Below are 19,143 nucleotides of genomic sequence, written 5' to 3' on the forward strand. Positions count from 1 at the left end.
CACAGCTACCTAGCTCATCAGCAGCACATTTACGACTACGATCCGGCACAAATTAGCATTATCGGCAAGACGAGACATTGCAAGACAAGACATTTTACGCACAGGACAAGACGGGCGAGACAGACGCGCAGAAACCAACAACGCCTTCAACGGGTGGCGCAGGCAAGGAAGGGCGGGCGAGTCGAGGGCTGGTCCACGCCCAGGTCCACGTTCCTAGCCACGTCCCGACGGCCTGATCCTGTCCCGAAGTACGGACAGGCAAGGAAGCGGGCCGAGTGAGGCTTCGCGAAAAGGTGCGTACGCGATTTGGCCTTCATTGCTTTTTCCAATGTCTCTCCTGCCTTGCACACATTCGTCGACGGCACTTTGAGTTCGTCTTGTTTCTCATTTTTCTTCCCTCTCGCCATCTCAAATCGCCTGCCTCCCCTTGGAATTGCATTCGAACCAGACAGAGCAAGAGGAAGAAGAAAAAAAAAAGCAAGGAAAAAAGAACAAGGTGGAGAGAAGAGAGCAGAGAGCAGAGCAATGCAGCAGAACAGAGCACACTTGGGCGCCCATTCAAGGACAACCGAGATGCGTGCAATTGTTCCAGTCGCATGCTTGTGTGCTTCATTCGTTTCCTTGCTCTTCCTCACACTCTCTCGCTCTCTTTTGGGGCCTTGAACTTCCATAGGCCCATCTGATGGGACGAGGAACACAAGACTCGGAGACGATTGGTACTACCACCACCACCGCCGCCATCAATGCCTTGTCCCCCGACACTCAAATGGCGGGCTGCTGGGGAGGGGGCATCGCGGCGCCTCGCATTCATTCACTCACTTACTCACTCCTGGGTTGATGCGAGGTGTGCCAGCCGGGCGTGTGAGCTTGAGAGGGAGATGTGAGCATGCAGATAAGTGTGTGTATGAGTGTGTGTCTGCTCTGCAAGACGTATCACTCTGGCCTGTCAGCAGGCTCGCTCATCTGCAAGTCATGCAAGCAAGTACACTGTGGTGCCTGATGGTATTGGATTGTACCGTGTCTTTCCCATGTTGCCTCTCCTCTTCGCCTCTCTCTTTCTCTCTTACGCTCTCTCACTCTCACTCTCACTCTCACTCGCCCACACACACCAGACGCACACGTACACGCACACACACCTTCCCTCTCACTCTCTTTCCCTCTGTCTCTGTCTGTCTCTGTGTCTCTTAGCCTCTCTTTCTTTCACTCAGTCTACCTCTCTCTCTCTCTCTCTCTCTGTCTCCCTCCCTTCCCCTGCTGCTGTCTCCCTCTTCCCCTTCCGCTACTGCTCCCGCTGCTGTTGCTCTTCTGCCGCCGCTGCATCCACCGTGTCTCCTCATCGGTCGGGCTCAACGAGACTGACCAGGCCCAGACCGGTCAACCCCAATACCAGCACCCACCCCCTCCCTCTTCTACCTCATTCTCAAGCTAGTTTATCGCATGTTACCTCCTTGTGGGAAGATGTCTTTCTTTGGCACGCCCAGCTAACTATCGCCCATGGTTGCGCCGCAGGTCACTCGCTTGTCCCCTCTGTCTGCTTGTCTGTGGCGGATCACGCCTGAGGCGTCTCGCCCCCGCAACACCCACACAGCTTTCCCCCCGGCTACTACTCCAGCAACGGCACAGCATCCAGATCACTTTGCGAGATCTCATTCTTATTCCCATCATCTTCATTCTTCCAAGAAAGAAGAAAAGGCTATGATCTAACAAGTACTGCCATCCAAACAGGAGTTCGAACCGTCGACGGGCTATGATTACCTTGACATGCAAGCAGCTTCGAGCAATGACATGCGGTATGTAAACTTCTCTTTGATTTTGATCTCGAATCCTGCTCGGTCTTTGTCTGGACATGGCTTCTGCTTCTTTCTCGGGACTGCAGGACTGTGGTGCTGCGGTGTGCAGGCCTGGTCGGTTATGGCTTTCTTCAGGGTATCCATTCACTCGGAGCCCTGGTCAGAATTCCACCACCGACTTGGCAATCGTACTCCTCGCTCTACGGGCTCTATTAAAGATACAGACTCTTTGGCTCGAACTCTTCTCTTCTGATCGGTCCTCGGCTCAGCGTCTTAGTTTGGCGTGCCTTGGACGCGGAAAAGACGTATGCAGAGACAAGGGGATCTGATCTTTTCAGCGGCGAAGGATGGACAGGCGTGGGTAGCTGCCTTCTGGCAACCAACGTACGACTAGAAGTCCGCAGGCGTTCCCGCCTATCGCAGCGAGATGGTTGTGCGTCCTCGCATGACCCGATCCTGTATCCGCTGGCCGTTGTGCAACACGCTGCTGGCAGTACGACGAGTTGGTAGCACTGACACTGTGTCTCGCATGCGGACGCGGTACAGCAGTTGTCGTGCCAGGCTCCAACCTTTTCGCTTTGTACAAGCCTCTTCTTTCGGGGAGCCACTTGGACTGACGAGAACATCAGATACGAACACAACGCCAATGCTTCTCTGTCGACGATCGAAGGCCCGCCACAACAGTCGACACTCTTAAACCTGTTCAATCCACCTATAAGCAACACCACTCCGTACTCCGCTGACGGCGGCTTCTACCATCCAGCCACCTCTCACGTCTACCCCAGCCTGGACGTCGTCAGGCCTCGCCTGGGTTCAAAGTAGGTCGCACACTGTTGCCCCCCCTCCGACCCGCTACCGGATGGAATCGATCCTATCCTGTCAAGATAGAAGAACATGGTCAAACTCACAGACTTACTTGACAGTAGCACCTCTTCAACGGGTATGGCACATGCCCACCGCTCCACAGCATTACCCCATTCTGGCACACACATCAGCACTCGAGACCAGTATTCTCCAGCGACGCCATCCTTCAGGAGGGTGTCGGAGCACCAGCCTAGATCTCCATCATACCCAACTGCTCTACGCCGTCACCCCATCTCGCCAACTTCCAGTCCCATTACCGGTTTCACGGCGCCCACGGCTCTGAGGATGGACTCCGGTCACTACCCTTCGTCCTCGTCGAGGGCACAGGCGAGCGTACCTCCACTGGGCAACATCAATCCCCTCGGCATTCTCCAATACACTGACGGAAACATGGGGCAAGTCAAGATTGACATACAAGGCAACATCGACAAAGGCTTCTTCCAGTCTGAAGGAGACTGGACCTGCTACAGGAGGAACTACTTTTCTTGTATCTGCTCTTTCGGCCTGACCCCGCACTATCCTGGCCAGGGTCTACAATTCACACCGCAAGGCTCGACACAGCCGTACTCAGTCCTCGGTTTCGCCATGTCCATCTCGGCCGTTGTCGCTGAGAATGATACCCACGTTATCGACCTCGTACAGCATACACCCAAGAGAGATAAAGGTCCCGTCGAGAAGCCCGGCAAAGTGCGCCTCCACCCGAAACATCCTCAAATGTCGCATCCTCTTGGCCTCTACCCCCACGATACCGCGATGGGAGGCTCGTCAAGACTCGGCGGGTATGACGCTCCAGGAGGGTTCGTTGGTCAACAAGGCGGCGGTGACTCGTACCAGACAGAACACACATTTGAGCGCATCCAATTCAAGCAAGCCACAGCAAACAACGGGAAGAGGCGAGCTGCCCAGCAGTACTATCACCTTCTGATTGAGTTGTGGGCCGATGTAGGATCGCAAGGCCCGGACAACTATGTGCGGGTCGCCTATCGAAAGTCGGCCAAGATGATTGTACGTGGCCGGTCGCCAGGGCACTACCAAAGCGAGAGGCGTGCCAGCACAAGCAGCGGGCCAGGAGGCTCGAGCGGGAGCTTCACCGGCTACCCCAACAGCTCGATCATCGGTCCCGACTTTGGGTCCGCAGGTGCGATGGTGGGAAGCGGATACGGGGGAGGCTTTGACTCTCGGGGAAGCGCTCATTACGGCTCGACACGGCACCATCCCGAACTCGAGACCATGCTACCGCCGGAAGACGCCAAAGCCATTGAGACGACGAAGGAATATCAATATTATCCGGGTCATATTTACGACACGAGCGATTCTAGGGGTGGCGTGGAAATGTTCACCCATAGTCGACACGCGCAGGACAACTTGGTACCGCACATGACGCCAACCTACGACCCACTTCACGATAGAGTCAAGCGGGATCCCGAGGTGGCGATGTTGCCAAGCATTTTCCAGCCTGGGGCACTCATGTCGAACCAAAGGTGCGGTCCTTTTGAGGGCAAGCCGACGTCGGGTGGGTACTACCCAACCATGGTGCCTCCGTCCGGTGTCAACGTCTCCAACATGACATGAAGAGACATGAGCAGGAGCAATTTCTGCGAACACCAACGCTGCCATGGCGGATCGCGGTCTGTACAATGAGGAACCCCCGCGGCGGTTGGGCCCACCGAAAGAAAGTGGGCAACCCGTTTATCAGCAAACAGCTATTCTTCTTTCGGATCCTCTTCTCCTGTTTTCGGTTTTCGAGGAAATAATGAAAATTTGGCATAAACACGAAGGCAAGATTCTGGCGTATGGGAGTCACACAGGCATCAGGAACACCACTCAATACCCGAACGAGACTGAATGCATCGTTGACATTGAGTAAGCACAACATGGGTGGGAAAACAAAACAAAGGGATCACGGCGAATTGGCGCGCGGAAAAGAGAAAGATAATTATTGGTTTGAAATGGGATCGAGGGAAATTTGCCCCCAGCACACCCCGACATTGAAACATATTGGGCAGGAAAAGTTTGGGGAAAAAAGACATTGTCGGCCAGGGGGCCAAGGGGGCCAAAAGGGGGGGGGGGACACGGTGGACGACAGACATTGTTAGGGATACCCGCCGCGCATTGTTTTGGGATTTTGGTTCTCTATTTTGTTTCCCTCTCATGTTTGGGATTTCCTTCGTTCACAGCTCCTCCTTCTCTGTTGTAACCGCACCCCCCCCCCCTTCCCCCTCCTCTTTCTCGAAAGGCCCTGCGGTGTTGTAATAATGTGAGGTAACATTCGCTTCAACAAAGACAAAAATTTTATTTTCCTATCGAGTCGGACATTGAGAGGAGAGAAAGATACCACGGCATGAGGGGACATGGAGACGAGTGCTTGAACGGGTGGACGAGGAGGTGGAGGACGATGGCATACGAAGTTCAAGGCGGAACGGAGTAGCTTTCTTTTGGAGGGCCAGGTACCGGGGAAGCAGCGGCGGGTGCCAATGCCAGGTACTTGGTTTGTTTCTTCGTCTTTTGGGGATCAATCGCGGCAACTTTACCCTTTTGCTACTGACCCTTTCACATACTCTTGTCCTTTGCGGCGAAATTCTGACATTATTATCCAAACCCCAAACACGATGCCTTCTATATGACTCTGTGAAACTGTGCCGCATATGAATCTATTGTCTACCACAGCATTCATAGGAAAATCTCTGACTGGACAGAGTGCGAAAGATGGGTATGGCTGAAAGGCGACGAGACGCGCAGCCGCGCGGAAAGGAAGGAAAGGCTGGGCTGGACACAGTCCGAAGGTATGTTGACAGTGGGAGGGTGGGTGAAAGGGTGGGGGAGAAGCATCCCGCCCGTTTTTTCCTTCTCCCCCCCCCCCTTGTAAGCTATGAGCAAAGTGCCAGAGAGAATTAGGAAAATGCAAGGTTAAATAAGAAATGGCAAGCAAACTTGGAATTTTTGCGACTTGCCTTCCCTTTCTCTTTACCGGTACCCCTACCCCTGCACAAGCTGCCTCTGTCGGCTTGGCCCGGAGATCATAGCCGGCCCTTGCTAATTTCCACCCAATATGAGCCCTTCACCTACCCGATGGCTGGCAGGCAGGTCCTGTATTGGGGGGGGGGTGTTTAGTTTGGCACATTTACGGGCTCGTGGGTGGTGTGGTGGGTTTCACGAGGGGGGCAGGGCAGGGGGTGATTGGGAAGGTGGAAGAGGGAAGGGGGGGGGGGGATGAAAAGGACCTTGTTTGGGGTCAAGACTGTCGTGAGGTCCCCGGACTGCAGAATTTTCTCTTTTCTCTCGTTCAAGGGGGGGAGGGGATGGTTCCATTTGGTCTTCTGTCACATACATTATGCGGACCAGTTAGAGGAGAACGAGGGACTGAGGAAAAGGATACGGAGAGATGCAGGCGACGAGAAGGGGAGAGGGTTGCAGAATGACTGTACTCGTATGTGCAAAAAGTAAAGCAAGGAAATTTAGTCGCTGAGAAAGGAAAAGAAGTTGAATTCCCGCTGGTATGGTTCTATACGAACCTTGTCGGAACACAGCATGAACGACGGGAAGACGGTCAGGAGAGAACTGTTCAGGTTCTTTTCCATATTGGATAGGGTGAGCAGACGGGATCACGAATTTTGCAAACTGATTAGCTGTAGATGAGAAGGGGATAGGGGGCCTTGGGAGGGATGGTGGAATGATGAGAGAATTTGAGCGATGGTGATGTCGGAAGCCGTTGGTTCATGCGCGTGAGCGGGAGACGCCGACGGGCGCATGCGGATCGAGTCAGGTATTTGATTACCTCACTTTGAAGGAGTAGGAAACATGCTGTTTTGGGGGGCAGTGAGTGGGAGATGATGTTTTCTTTTCTTGGCTCTGTTAGTCCCCGTTCTGCTGGATTGTTGTTTGGGCTTCATGGGCTGCGCAGGGGACGCGGCAACCCGTTTGGTGTCGGGAGGTATGTATGTGTTGCGTATCTTGCTTGGGTGACGGAAAGAGGCTTGTTTCCATCGCATGGTTGGTTGGGTGGATTTGTCGCACGGCGTCAGTTGCGTTCTTTGGCGACTACCCTGTGATCAACTTTCCTGTGGTCGGAGGGGCTGTGTCGTTGTGAATGGGTGAGAGCCCCAGAGTCCCAGTCGTATGGGTGCATGTACAGTAGATGCCAAAATTTGGATGAATGATGACTGACATCATCTTCGGTGTGATGTGATGGAATAGATGAAATGTGAGGGAGGGAAAAGCAAGCCCACCTCATGCCTATACGCACTGATGGAGCCCGGATTAAGAGGCACAAGTCCGGTACAGAGAATGTACTGCGCACCTTACCATACACAGTACCTGCCTTAAGTACCTACCTTGTGGTGGGGCAGGTGGAGTACGGAGTATCTAACCTAGAGTGATGGAGGGGCAGGCAGAGGATATGGGTGACGGGCTTAGGTAAGGAAAGAAACGGTCGGAATGACCGTTGGTTGGCAGTTGCGGGAACCTAAAGGACAGAGATGGTGGTATGCACGACCCGAAGCGCCGGAAAGTGGCAATCTCGGCTGATGCCTCTTGTTACCAGATCCGAAAAAAATTGCGATGAGATTGGCCTTGTTCATTGTTCGATGGATGGTCGAATGGAAACGGGTGCAAAACGGTAAGACGAAGATAGCTGGACATGAAGAGGGGTGAGATCCAACGTCCTGTACTCCATAACCCTGCCGCTCTGGGGGTACAGAACCCGTCATCATAAGGTGAGGTTGGTGGGCGCGACAATTGGAGGTCGAGCCAGGTTTGACAGGGGACAGGACGAAAGGGTGCGCTCGAACACGGAGGCCATGTCCGAAAATGCATAACTCGTCTTATTCGCGTAAGGTAAGGTACCTGGTACCTACTGCGTCACTCTATTCGATCTTCGGAGCCTGCTTCTCGCCGGTGCTTACCCTGACGAATGCTCGCTTATCAATGGTCCCCTGTTGTTTCCTTCCATAAGGTAGGTAAGCTGATCGTTGCTTCCCAGCCTCACCCAAGGTAGCTGCGACCGTGGGTTACCCTACCTAAGGCAAGATCAGACCATGGATGCAGGCGCGTTGATGGCGGGTGTTATGTGCAGAGATTCTTGGGAAATAACTCCACAACTTTTTTGGATTGATGTCCAATTAAGGTTTTTGAGTGACATTCTGTGGAGAGGGGGGAGGAAGGAGCTTAGCTAGGAAACTTCGAGTTACTTTTTTTGGTTTTAGTCTAAGGGGGGGATGGGAAAGGCAGCTTCCGCGGGCGGGCAGAAAAAGAAGAAAGGATAACCTAAGAGGCGCGCACAAGTGGCAGACGGGGAACGGAATGGAAAGCGAAATGGGCTTGGCTTACCTACTTAGTCTTGCATCTCCGAGACCACTGGGCCTTATTAGCCTTGTCCCTGTTCGACTTAGCACCATGGGCCTGACTGTGGTGGGGGGGAGACCAGGAGAGTACCTCCAGAAAGAGACGGGAGGGATAGCCTAGAGGTAGGCGGCCGGAGGGCCCCTCCGGAGATATCTTCGCTGAGAGATTTGAGAGGCATAAAATGTCTGAGATATCAATCATTGCGGGCCTTCAATCCCCGCGTGCCATATTTTTGTCTCTCGCTTTCCACTTGTCTCACGCTTCCCCCTGGATAGATCTTTGACTCTACGCGGACGAGTCAGAGGTTTTGCATTGGGGAAAAAACAGGTGACAGTCGGCAATGAGAATGCACGAGAGATAGCATAAGGCACGATAGCATGTCACTCTGTGTTTTGCAACTTGCTCCGTTCCTGGGCATGAGGGAGCTAGCAACTACCTTACCTTAGCCTCCTTACCTACACTAGTTAGCTTGCTTGGGTAGGAGCTTACCTACCACCTTGGCTGGACCCAGGCCCTGCGCGCGCCTGGCTCCAGCGACGGCGCTCTGTGGCGGGGATCAACCTTCTCAGCCCGGCATATCTTGTAAGTGCGGCCGCTTTCAGCCAGATTAGCTTTTGTTCGAAATGCCACGGCTTGTTCCGTCTTTGATCTAACTTCAGATAACTCAACTAACAACCAGCCTTGGTTGGTAAGAATTCTGGGAAAGAACACGTCGTCGAGTATCGGTGAACTCTGGACGGGAAAGCGGATGGGACGAACGGCGCGCTAGGGTGCAGGACAGGGTGCAGGGTGCACAGTGCGCGATCCGGTGCTGGTCAGCGCCCATCGGACGGGAAGGTGTGGTCGGCCCGGGTGCGGGGTACCCTTCACCGAACACCGAAGGGATAGCCCGATGACAAAGATTGCACCTCACCTCATTTACCTAGCTAGGTACCTGCCTTACCTTGAGGTACCCAAGGTACCTCATGTCACTTGCTGCCTTGGGCCCAACACTCTTCCTCGGACTCTGACACCTAACCAACCTGACCTGGTCCATCTCCACTACTTCACACCAGCCTTCCAATCTCTTTCTTCCCTGGCCATAAGTCACCCTTCTCGATATCAGCCACCATATCGCACTTTTGCATCCAGAATTGAACCTGAACGTGGTTGTGGACGGAATGTCGGCTTCGATCTCAGACCCTTTCGCAGCGTCATAGATTTCGTACCCTTGCTCTATGGCAGGTCACCTCCCTTTCCCCGAGTCTTACGTCCAGCCTTGCCCTTGTCTCGGCAATATCATCTTGCTTATACATTTTTCGTCCGCTCCCGGCTAACGGTCTCAGGGCCGCGTCCCATCGTCTAGACACTCAACATAATTTCACCGCTGAATACATCGCCAGAATTTCCCAATTCATCGGGGCATTCCAGCTCCAGCTGGCAACATCACTCACACAGCCCGTCTCTCGTCAGCGTCCAGTAGGCAGTAGTAAGGAAGCAACTCAATTAGCCCCTCTCCACATGTAACTGAAGCCCGGGCTGGCGTTGTACAAACTTTCAATCTTCCTCAGCCTTATGGATATCCTGAGAGATCCTCCCATCGGACTCCTCTAAGCCGGCATGTTCGCGCTTCACGGCTGCTGGAAGGAATGGGACGCCATCCCTCCTACGTCTTACTACATGCAGATCACAACTTTTGGATTCCTTCACCACACCGTCATCCGCTGACATGGTGACATGGTGCCGACGGCACGATGGTCACCATTCCTTCTTCTCAGCTGGCGTTGCCCACCGTGCCACCCTCTTGCCCTAGTCTTTCACCAAATCCACGAAGTCCGGCCACGCGTCTTTCAGCCAGCGGTAAAGCTTCCGCAAACGAGCTGGCAGACCTGAACTGCCGCCACACTGTGCCTAGGGCGATCTCCTTGCCAAGCTACCTCCCGTTCCGTTTCTTGGTCGTCATTAGCTCATGGTAGTCATTCGAGTTCCGGCGCTTTTTAGGCGCCCGTCGTTCCTCGAATGTCACGACCATTCTTGGCAAGAGTTATAGCTTCAGATTCAGGGATTTACCGCATAATCCCTGAGAAACTCAGAGCCAGATCCCTGCATCGCACAGTTGCACCGAATCTGCAAATAATGCTGCTCTTTGGGTAACAGAGTACACAGGACCTTCCTACTGGGTGCCCCTTCCGGTGATCTGCCTGATCTATTCCATCACCGCACAATATGCCGTTCTTTCTCAGAAGCCACCACCGATACGAGGCCCCTCGTGGTATTGTCGCTCAATTGAGCGTCGCAACGCATTGTTGAAGCCGAGTGGCTTTACGCGTGAAATACGAACATTCAAGGGGACAGCCACTCTTACGATCTAGGCATGTTCAAATGGGGCGGCAGGGGTGGTGGCTGATTACGATCTCGTCGGGCCGAGGGGTGCACAACAGCGGGCATTTACGGCCTGCGTCATGAATTACTCACTCGGGTTCGTTGCCCTACTGGCAATAGCCCCGTTTCTCTTTTCTTTTTCCATGCCCTCCACGGGCTTACCTAGGGCCGAGGACGGAAAACGTCTTCCCACACGTTCTCGTTCTCGTTCCCCGTTGCCTATCCCTCTTGCCGAAGAATGCAACGTCTCTGTGGCTCAATCACGGCTGGTAGTGAGGTGGTGACCAAGGAAGACAGCGCCATGTGGCTTGCGGGTTGTCGGCTCCCTGTTTTGAGGGGGGGCGGGCTTCGGGTTGGGCTGTATGTGAATCGGAACCTTCCCTCAGCATGAGATTTCGTGACGGCATGAGAGTCCCACTGTCATCTGCGCGAATGTGGGGCTCCAACCGCGTTGTCTCAGTCCCTCATCCCTTGTCCCTGGCAATGGGAAAGAAGACAAGACTCACTCTTTGCTCTGGTGTCTCAGGGGAAATCAGGGGACCCAATAGGGGGTAGCTCATCACCTGTCTTTTGAGTCCATCACGGGAATGTGGTCAGATGCCTCGAAGCACCCAAACATCGGCTGTTGTGTTTCCGCAAGAGGGGATACTAGTTGGTGAGCAGCTATGGTGGCTGAAGGGGGGATGCAACCACTTTATTACTTTTGCTAAAGTGTCTATGGGGAGACGTAATGGCTTCTCAGGGAGTTTCCAGCCCCATCGTCTCTTATCATTGTCATAGTGTGCTGTCTCGGCTCCGAGGGTATCGGATCGGTATCGATGTGTCGTTGAGACTTCGTCGAGGCTTTCGTGGGTCTTTGGAGGTGGTGGAGGCTTCTTTCAAGCTCGTCTGTTGTACTTGCTTGGATGAGGTTGAGCTTTAGATGGTAATTTGATCGGATTGTCTGCAAGAAACTACATCCATCGTGGCGAAAGATCTCGGAGGGGTTTTTGAGAAAAGATACTAGGGCCGAGAAAGGCGGGACGCAGTTGCATGGCGCAAGAGCCCAATGACTTGGCTAAAACTCATACTGTGTAGCCTTTGAGCCTGCGGAAGATGAATTTTCTGGCTCAGGGAATGAATCGGCATACCTTGCTTTCAGGGTCATCTCTTTTCAGGTTCTCCTCTTTACACAGGACAATACAGATATGGTAGAGTACTTGAAGAATGACATGGCCTATTGAAGATCAGATAAGAACATACCTTCTACTTACATAATTCGAGTCGTAGAAAAGTCAAGAGCTGAGGGTATAAAGGGAGTCTGTAGTCACGCTTTATTCTAAAGGTTCCGAGGTAATCTATAGATAGATAGGTATCTTGGCATCTACGTATGGATTGCATTCACTCTCACACCATCGAGTGAGATATCGTAGTAGTTTGTGCTTGTCTGAGTTGACCAAGAGGCTTGACGACGACTCAGTATTCTATGTAACTACTATTACAATGTCGCTTCACATAAACTCAGGCCAGGCAACGGCCAAATTTCTTTCTAGAAAGACGTCTCGTCATGGCTAATACCACCCAGAACTTAGCACAGGCTCCTCTCAAACTCTCGCGTCATTGAGTCTCCAGTAACATTGTGGCAGATATGCCTTACTAAGACGATAGAAAACACGTGCACGTCTTTGAATTTAGAGACTCATACATTCGTGACACTGCCATGGCAAGGGGAGGGAAAAAAGGGCAAAGTACCGGCATACCGCATGATATTCTCAAGTTCTTGTGTCTTGAATCAGCTTAACTCAGTCTGTGACTTCACGAGACCACTCCAGTCCATCTTATTGAGAAGCTAGAACGACGTTTGAAAGAGGAACATGTTCGCAGACACGATATATCGAGGTCTACCACGGCAATAGTCCATAAAGCAGTGGAGAACAACTTCGCTGGACTGTCGTTCCCTGCTACTACTGCCGCATTGAGAAGCGTAGCATCAGCCTGTGAAGACGAGAGTTCGAAGCCCAAGCCAGGATCTCTTACCAATACGGGGAACTGTTCCTATCTGGAACCTTGGGGAAGTAAAACGATGCATGGGATATTTTAGTCATACAGACAGCCAGACTCCTTGATTAAGTTTCCATGATAACAGACCATCTATGCTCGCCAGAGCTCTTTGGGACGACAGGGGGCGACTAGCCATGCCTCGGAGAGCTGCAAACAGGAATATATACACACCTTCGCGGGCCGTTCGACGAGCAGCTCCTCTATCCGGCGATTCTCGAACACTTTAACTGAATATCTGAGAGTGCCTCGAGCTTGATATTGTTGACCACGTGGGCTGAGAAGCCTGGGGACAAGGTAGGGAGAGGACACTTCATCAATTGACGTCTGGGAATCGCCTGTGATGGGAAGCCGTGCGTGTTGAGGTTGGTCAAATAGATACTAGGACCTCTGAAGTCTCATCTCCAATGCGGCTATGTGACTCCTGTGTACTATCGTTCCTTGGGTGGCATGGGGAACGTGGAACGTGGGTTGAAAGTATTCATTTCATACGGATTCGTGTTCCTGATCATTCCTGTGAGCCAGTAATGAGAAGATAGCGACTTGCTTTCCATGAAGGCTCGATGAATGTATCTTGAAGAATGGCCTGGAGTTGTCCTTGGTACACCCCTATAATGGATATTGGGGGGGCTTCAGAGATTGAGGAACTAGATCGTGTGTTCGTCGGGACGCCGGCGCTTGTAGTTTTCTCATGATGTGCGTGTATGTCGACCGGAACTTGGCATCGTGGACCTGCCGCAACTCACCTGCAGCTTGTCTGCCGAAGATTAAAGAAGCTCTCTTGTGTAAAACCATCTGGAAAAGTATCATTGTGTCAGACTTTTGTGATGTCCATTTGCCAGGGATGTCAACACAGGTGATGTGGCCTCAATTACATACATCATGCTTGAGTTCTACACGTTGACTTGTGTCATTGAGTCCCGGGTTGGATTTACCATGACTGGGAAACTATAGCAGCCTTGGATATTGGATGGAATGCGACTATTTCCCCGAAGTCGTTCCACAGTTCGTTCATTTTCAGATGTTTACAAAGAGCACCGGATATATGCTCCAACGCTCGATCATGAATACATCTTGTTATCTCTGGTACCCTATTTAAGGTGTGTATGCATCGGCAGCGAGCAAGCAACGGACCTACACAAGGCAATAGCAAATTCAGATTGTTCGTTTTGCCTTTGGAGGATTAAACCTTGTACTTTTCCGCAGAGCATGGGACTTTGGGTTGGGGGGGGGGGGTTTACCGTGACGAGAATCAAGCCCCGGCGTATGAACTTTCTCTCTCGTTCTCTTGGATCCGTTTACGGGTTCTAGAGCATCTTACTTGCATCTGAGATGTTAGCAACAGTAGCCAGGGCATTCAAATGCGGGCATTGGTATGCTGTCAAAGTTACCAGCAGAGGGGAGATGTCAACAGCAGTAGCTCTCTTCTGCCGCAACGGATGAACGGCATATCGCACCTTGGAACAAGATGGAGCAGCGTTGACCTTCATACCCGCAAGTCATATCCAGATTGGAGGATTTGCTGTCATTAACAAAAAGCCTCAATAGTTTGAAGATTGGAGACTACTGAAAGTCAGAGTCTATCGTCTTGTGTAATTCGTAAGGAGACGCCGAGTCGTTACCACCAGAGATCTCTCGCACCGTCACCACATCAATCACATCAAACGTGTCCTTCTCTCATCTACCAGCCTACCTACACCACCGATCGGTCGGCAAGAATCCCAAAAAGCGGCCTCTCCAGCGTCTCAACAGACATCCACCCGCCCTCGGGAATCTCAACAATCGTCCCGTCAACACACACCTTCCGCCACCGCGGATCCGACTCCCCAATCGTAACCCGAACCTCCTCCGCGTCCTCGTACCCGAGATAGTCCTCCCTCCCCTCCGCATCTGTCCACGTCATACCCACGTGCGCCCCCTCCTTGTACGCAGCCATCATAATCTCCATCGTCTTCTCCCCGCCCACGGCCCCGAAGTGCACCAGTTTCAGCTTGCCCTGCAACGGCCCGCTGTCCGGGGCGATCGTGAACGTCTTTTCCAGGTTCGACACCATGGCCGCGAGAGCGTACCCGAACCTCTCGCGCTCCACGCGCCTCCTCCTCTGCTCGCCCGTTGCCGCTCCCGGGGACCGCACCTCGACTGTGGCGACGTACGCGTGGCTCTCCTTGAGCAGCTCCTGCGCCACCATGCCGAAGCGCTTGTCGCCGTGCTTGCGGTACGCGGGCGTGTCGCTCTCCCAGACCAGCTGGGCATGGAAGCCGTAGCTGGCGACTATGGCGCCGAAGAGATGGTCGACGCTCGTGTCGTGGCGGGAGAGCGTCGTCTCGCGGTCACCTTGGCCGTCGCCCTCGGTCTCGCCTGGCGACGGTGCGTGGGGGCCCGGATCGGCCGTGTAAGAAATGAGCCGGGCGCCGGGGGAGAAGGAGGCGCGGAAACTGGGGAGCGGGCGCGAGGTGCCGAAGAAGAGGGTGCGGAGGCCGAGGACCATATGTGAGGGCCCCGTCTCGGCGTAGAGGGGTTTGTGGAGGGAGTGGAAGCAGGCGTTGCCCGTGCCGAGGGGTAGGAGAGCGAGGGTCGGTAGTGTTGTGGTGGCGGTGGATGATACTGTCTTCTTCTCCTCCTCCTCGCACCCGTTCAAGAGATCGACGACGCCGCCGTCGCCGCTGAGGAGGACGATTGTCTCTGTCCGGGGCGAGGAGGCGGAGCTCGAGGCGGCTTGTCTGGCAGCCCACCTCTCCTTTGCGAACTTGCGAACGCTGTCGGCGTCTTCCGTTATCAGGACATTGAAGCTAGAAGGCAGACCATGGGCGGCTGGTCGTTCTTCTGGAGAGAAAGCGGACGGCAAATCTCCAGACGCCGTCTTTTGGCCGGCGAGCAGGATCAGAGGCTGAACGACGCCGTCCCAGAAGTTTGGCGCGTGGCCCAGCCCAGACTTGGTAGACACGACAAAGTGTACGTCATGACGTTTCGGCCTGGGCGTGAGATGCTCTGGAAATTGCGGGAGCAGGAGGTCGCGGCTGGTGAGCTCGGCAGGCAGCTCGCCCTCCGCGAGAAGGATGATGTCGAGCTGATAAGGAGATTCCTTGGCCTCGGGGTCTTCTTTCAGGACGCAGATCATGGGCCCCGAGGCCGGATTGCTGCTTGCGGGAATAATGAAAACTATTTCCTCCGGGCGAGCGGACTCACTGCCGTTTTGCGTGGTGAAGGTGAGTTTGCCGTCGGTGAAGGCGGCATCGCGGGCGTGGCGGGGTACGATGCCGTGGGCACGGGGCTTGCCCACGAGCTCGGCACCGTCCACGTTGCTCATATTGGGTTTTTGATTTCGGATGAAAGTAGTTGATCTGGAATTCTCAGGCTAGAATATGGTGTTCAGATTCGTCACCTCGGAACCCCTTTGCCAGTTGTTTCAATATGGCGGTATAAGGGTGACGGTAATGAGAGGTTTATCAGCACTTGTAGGCGCAACCAGACAGCCGGCCACCAGGTAGTTAGGAAAGCACTAATGGACCAGAAAACGAGACGAAGCCTCTTCGGGCAGGTGACCGTAGTACGTCTCCCTCTACAATGCAGTGAGATGCGTGGGTTATTTAGTGCCTTGGGAGTAAGCCCGGATGCACTGGGATCGCACACATTAGCAATCCTATCCCAAAATCCCGGTTAGCGATGAATAGTAAGCGTGCGTATTAGGTACTCTCCTACCTGGTGTTGAGACACCTCACTTACAATCGCCTCTTGGAAAATTGTGGCTGATGCTGTGGATGAGTTTGTGGGAAATATGCCATAGACCCAGCGATTGCGTTATTTCTGCAAGTGATACCAAATGCACCTCAGCAAGCTAAGGGAGTCATCCCGGCGAAAGGAAGGCGGCGGGGTACCAAAAGCACACTGAATGGAAAACAGCACATGTGGTAGCGAGTCCAGCAGCCAAGCCAGCCGGGGCCGGGTGGTCGCCCGTACCGCTGCCACCACCCGGAAGGCCGACCAATCGGCCCCCGAAACGCCGCCCGCACCATGTTGCACAGGCCGGCATTTTACCTTTCCTGACCTTAACTCACTGATAACTCAGCGATTCCAGCCCGGTCGCCCAACTGCGCGCTTGATTGATGTACCAAAAGCATTTCCAACACCCCGCAATCTCAATGCCATATCACAAAAAGCTAAAATGATGGGAGCGGGGTTCGAACCCGCGCACTCTCACGAGTAACAGAGTCGCTGACTAAGCTTAAATCTGTCGCCTTAGACCACTCGGCCATCCCACCGCAAGGATTGCAACTTGAGATTTGAAGAGCTCGGTTTGACGCCTATGTTTGGTTGCGAAGTTGGGTGTTCGCGCGACCGCCCCCATGATGCAAGGAAATTCGTTGGAGAAGGGGCGAGAGAGACCACGGGCAGGAAGAAATGCCCCGGAGATAACATCGATGCATTGATTGTCAAGGCAGGTACGAATGAGAGGCGCCCAACTACCAAAGGCGAAGGGTCGAGTCGGATTGGAGACACAGATATCTAGGACGATTTCGCGTCAGTCTGCAACCTCTCGAACAGACGGATGGACAAGAACTGTTTACCTCGTATTGCACGGCTTCAAAGTGTTGGTAAATCTGGTAATGCTTCATCTCGGCTAAAGTCGACTTTGCTTTTCTTCTTCCTGCTGTGTCCCGTCCGATCACGCGCCCTTCGCCCTCGTCATGGGGCCCCAGTTCTCCCGCGGATTCATCTGGTATCTGACCAACTTTCGATGCTCCCTGCGCTTGCCGAGCTTGGCGAGGTTCTCATCGAACACGAGCGTCTTGCGCAGCGCCTCCTCGGACGGCTTCTCTTCGGCCTTGTCTTCCGATCCGTCCTTCATCTCGACATCCACCGTCGTTTCCTCCTCCTTGGCAGCTTCCTCCTCCTTCTCCTCCTTCTCCTCCACCGCCTCTACCGGGGCATCAGCCTCCTTGACCTCCGTGGCGTTCCCGTTGGTGTCCGCCTTGTCAGTCTTGTCCAGGCCCAGCAGCTTATACGCCGGCATCTGCGAGTTGATCTTTTCCGTGCGCACCGGCGCCTTTTGGCGAACCCACTCTTGCATGACGAACCAAATCGTATCCCACGGCGCATCCGTCTTGACGCTTCCGGGCCGGCAATGGCTGCGGGTGACGCGGTAGCCGAGGTGCTTGAGAGCACCCCTAAACATGTCGTCCGGCGGCTGCTGCGTGCTCAACGTACCGGCCAACCGCGAGGGCATGACGAAGAATGGGTAGTGGTCCACCCTCGCCAGCTCCTTATCCTTGGAGTCGAGGTCTTCTGCCGGTTCCGGGCCCGGGAGATACTCTTCGAGAGCCGTCTGGAGCATGCCCTCGATTCTGGACGTCGTCTGGTACACTTTCTTGTCGACCGTCGGCAAGACGTCGAGAATACGCTGGATGAACTCGGCATTGTGCAGGGGGCCGCTGTACATGGGTCCTGCGATGTGCATCTTTGAACCGCAGTGTCTGCAGTGCGAGTCGGTGGGAGGTCCCTGAGACAGTCCATGCTTGTAGAAGTACCCGTCCTTCTTCTTGGGCGCGGCGCGCGTCCGGACCATGGGCTGCGTCTCCCAAGCCGAGCACCCGGGGCAGTTGTACATGATCATCGTCTTGCCACCCTGGTAGTTGACGGCGTCCTTGGACTTGCGAACCTTGACAAAGACTCGGCAGTAAAAGTCAATGGAGAGGGACAGCTGCGGCTCGATGGTGAGACCGTACTTTGATCCGGCGCTCGCCAAGGCGTGAAGGATCAGGCGAATGCCAACTTCGTGCGAGTGAAGGCCCTTGACGGGTGCGCCTCCGTACAAGGAGAAGCACTTCTCGGCGTAGCAGTGGCCTGCCCAGTGACTGCCATCGGTACAGGTGACGGCAAGCAGGCCACCGTCATCTCGGACGGCCTGTACAGCAGCATCCAGGAAGGGCGCGGCCGTTCCGTACGGGTCCAAGTCGATCGCATCGTACTTGTTCTCTTTGCTGGGGTTACCGAACCGGTCCCTGTTCGACAAGTCGTCTGCGATGCGCCGGTACATGTGTGCGATCGCATCATCGTGGCTCGTCACAATCTTGTCCTCCAGGCCGTTGTGCTTCATGTTCAACTTGATCGACTCAATCGCACTCTTGGTCAGGTCGTTGGCGGTCACCGAGGTCACGAAAGGCAACTCGTGGGAGTAACGCAACGCGCGAAGACCAGAGGCAGACAGGGCGTCCAGGATGGTAAAGCGAGGGGCCGCCGGCTCCTTCTCTGGCACAGCCTTTGCGTCCTCCCCCTCGGTCTGGCCCTCCTTGGCTTCCGCGGCTGTCGCGGGCACCTCGGCCTCGGCGCCAGTGCCATGAACCCCATTTTCGGGTTGCGGCTCCTCGCCGTTGGTGACCTCGGCCGTCTTGCCGTCGTCCGTAACCTGCACCTTGGCCGGCCGGTTACCGCCCTCATCCGCAGCCGCGCGCCGTCTCTTCTTGTCCCTGCGCTTGGCAGCGGCCTCGGCTGCCTTGGCGGCCTGCGCAGCCTTCCTCTCGACGACCTCCTCGCCGTACACCCTAATTGCCAGCGCGGACAGGTCTCGGTTGAACTGCTGAATGGGGTTGTAAAAGACCTGCTGGCCCTTCTTGTCGTTGACTTCCGCGGGGACCAGGATCGTGGCCTTGCCCTCGGTCACGCCCTTGTAGTCCTTGCCATCGTAGGTGAAGATTTGCTCGTCTCCGCTCATTTTGACGGTAATCTCACTGCTCTTGGTGGTTGAACAGCTGCT

The 19,143-nt window shown here is 54.3% G+C and overlaps 5 protein-coding genes and 1 non-coding gene across 6 annotated transcripts; 2 read left to right on the plus strand and 4 right to left on the minus strand.

Annotated features, from left to right (window-relative positions):
* Nucleotides 1-15: 15 nt before the first annotated feature.
* BDZ83DRAFT_88013 (uncharacterized protein) lies at nucleotides 16-849 on the minus strand. Its single transcript, XM_060515975.1, has 2 exons — nucleotides 103-849; nucleotides 16-35 (listed from the first exon to the last, which is right to left on the minus strand). The coding sequence occupies exon 1, from the start codon at nucleotides 669-671 to the stop codon at nucleotides 147-149; it is 525 nt and encodes a 174-aa protein (XP_060368996.1). The 5' UTR covers nucleotides 672-849; the 3' UTR covers nucleotides 16-35; nucleotides 103-146.
* Nucleotides 850-2,520: 1,671 nt separating this feature from the next.
* On the plus strand, nucleotides 2,521-4,337 carry BDZ83DRAFT_87995 (NDT80/PhoG like DNA-binding family protein). The gene is made up of 2 exons (XM_060515974.1): nucleotides 2,521-2,608; nucleotides 2,717-4,337. Exon 2 carries the CDS (start codon nucleotides 2,733-2,735, stop codon nucleotides 4,224-4,226), a length of 1,494 nt encoding a protein of 497 aa, XP_060368997.1. The 5' UTR covers nucleotides 2,521-2,608; nucleotides 2,717-2,732; the 3' UTR covers nucleotides 4,227-4,337.
* Nucleotides 4,338-9,654: 5,317 nt separating this feature from the next.
* On the plus strand, nucleotides 9,655-10,432 carry BDZ83DRAFT_607540 (uncharacterized protein). The gene has a single exon (XM_060507433.1). The coding sequence runs from the start codon at nucleotides 9,728-9,730 to the stop codon at nucleotides 9,947-9,949; it is 222 nt and encodes a 73-aa protein (XP_060368998.1). The 5' UTR covers nucleotides 9,655-9,727; the 3' UTR covers nucleotides 9,950-10,432.
* A 2,163-nt stretch (nucleotides 10,433-12,595) lies between these two features.
* BDZ83DRAFT_648280 (ATP-NAD kinase-like domain-containing protein) lies at nucleotides 12,596-15,699 on the minus strand (the record flags this gene model as incomplete). The annotated part of the gene is made up of 6 exons (XM_060510167.1): nucleotides 12,596-12,789; nucleotides 13,139-13,187; nucleotides 13,272-13,340; nucleotides 13,483-13,526; nucleotides 13,714-13,770; nucleotides 14,298-15,699. 6 exons carry the CDS (start codon nucleotides 15,697-15,699, stop codon nucleotides 12,596-12,598), a joined length of 1,815 nt encoding a protein of 604 aa, XP_060368999.1.
* An 856-nt stretch (nucleotides 15,700-16,555) lies between these two features.
* On the minus strand, nucleotides 16,556-16,651 carry BDZ83DRAFT_t61. The gene has a single exon. It is a non-coding gene; the product is annotated as a tRNA-Leu (tRNA).
* Nucleotides 16,652-17,055: 404 nt separating this feature from the next.
* Nucleotides 17,056-19,101, minus strand: BDZ83DRAFT_569419 (S-adenosyl-L-methionine-dependent methyltransferase; the record flags this gene model as incomplete). Its single annotated transcript, XM_060504193.1, has 1 exon — nucleotides 17,056-19,101. One exon carries the CDS (start codon nucleotides 19,099-19,101, stop codon nucleotides 17,056-17,058), a length of 2,046 nt encoding a protein of 681 aa, XP_060369000.1.
* Between the last annotated feature and the right edge of the window lie 42 nt (nucleotides 19,102-19,143).

This window comes from Colletotrichum acutatum, assembly GCF_030867785.1.
Source record: "Colletotrichum acutatum strain CBS 112980 chromosome Unknown BDZ83scaffold_14, whole genome shotgun sequence".
Lineage (NCBI taxonomy): Eukaryota > Fungi > Ascomycota > Sordariomycetes > Glomerellales > Glomerellaceae > Colletotrichum > Colletotrichum acutatum.

Coding starts and splice junctions, on each gene's coding strand:
- BDZ83DRAFT_88013 (XM_060515975.1), bottom strand. CDS start 671: ATGGAAGTTCAAGGCCCCAAAAGAGAGCGAGAGAGTGTGAGGAAGAGC.
- BDZ83DRAFT_87995 (XM_060515974.1), top strand. CDS start 2,733: ATGGCACATGCCCACCGCTCCACAGCATTACCCCATTCTGGCACACAC.
- BDZ83DRAFT_607540 (XM_060507433.1), top strand. CDS start 9,728: ATGGTCACCATTCCTTCTTCTCAGCTGGCGTTGCCCACCGTGCCACCC.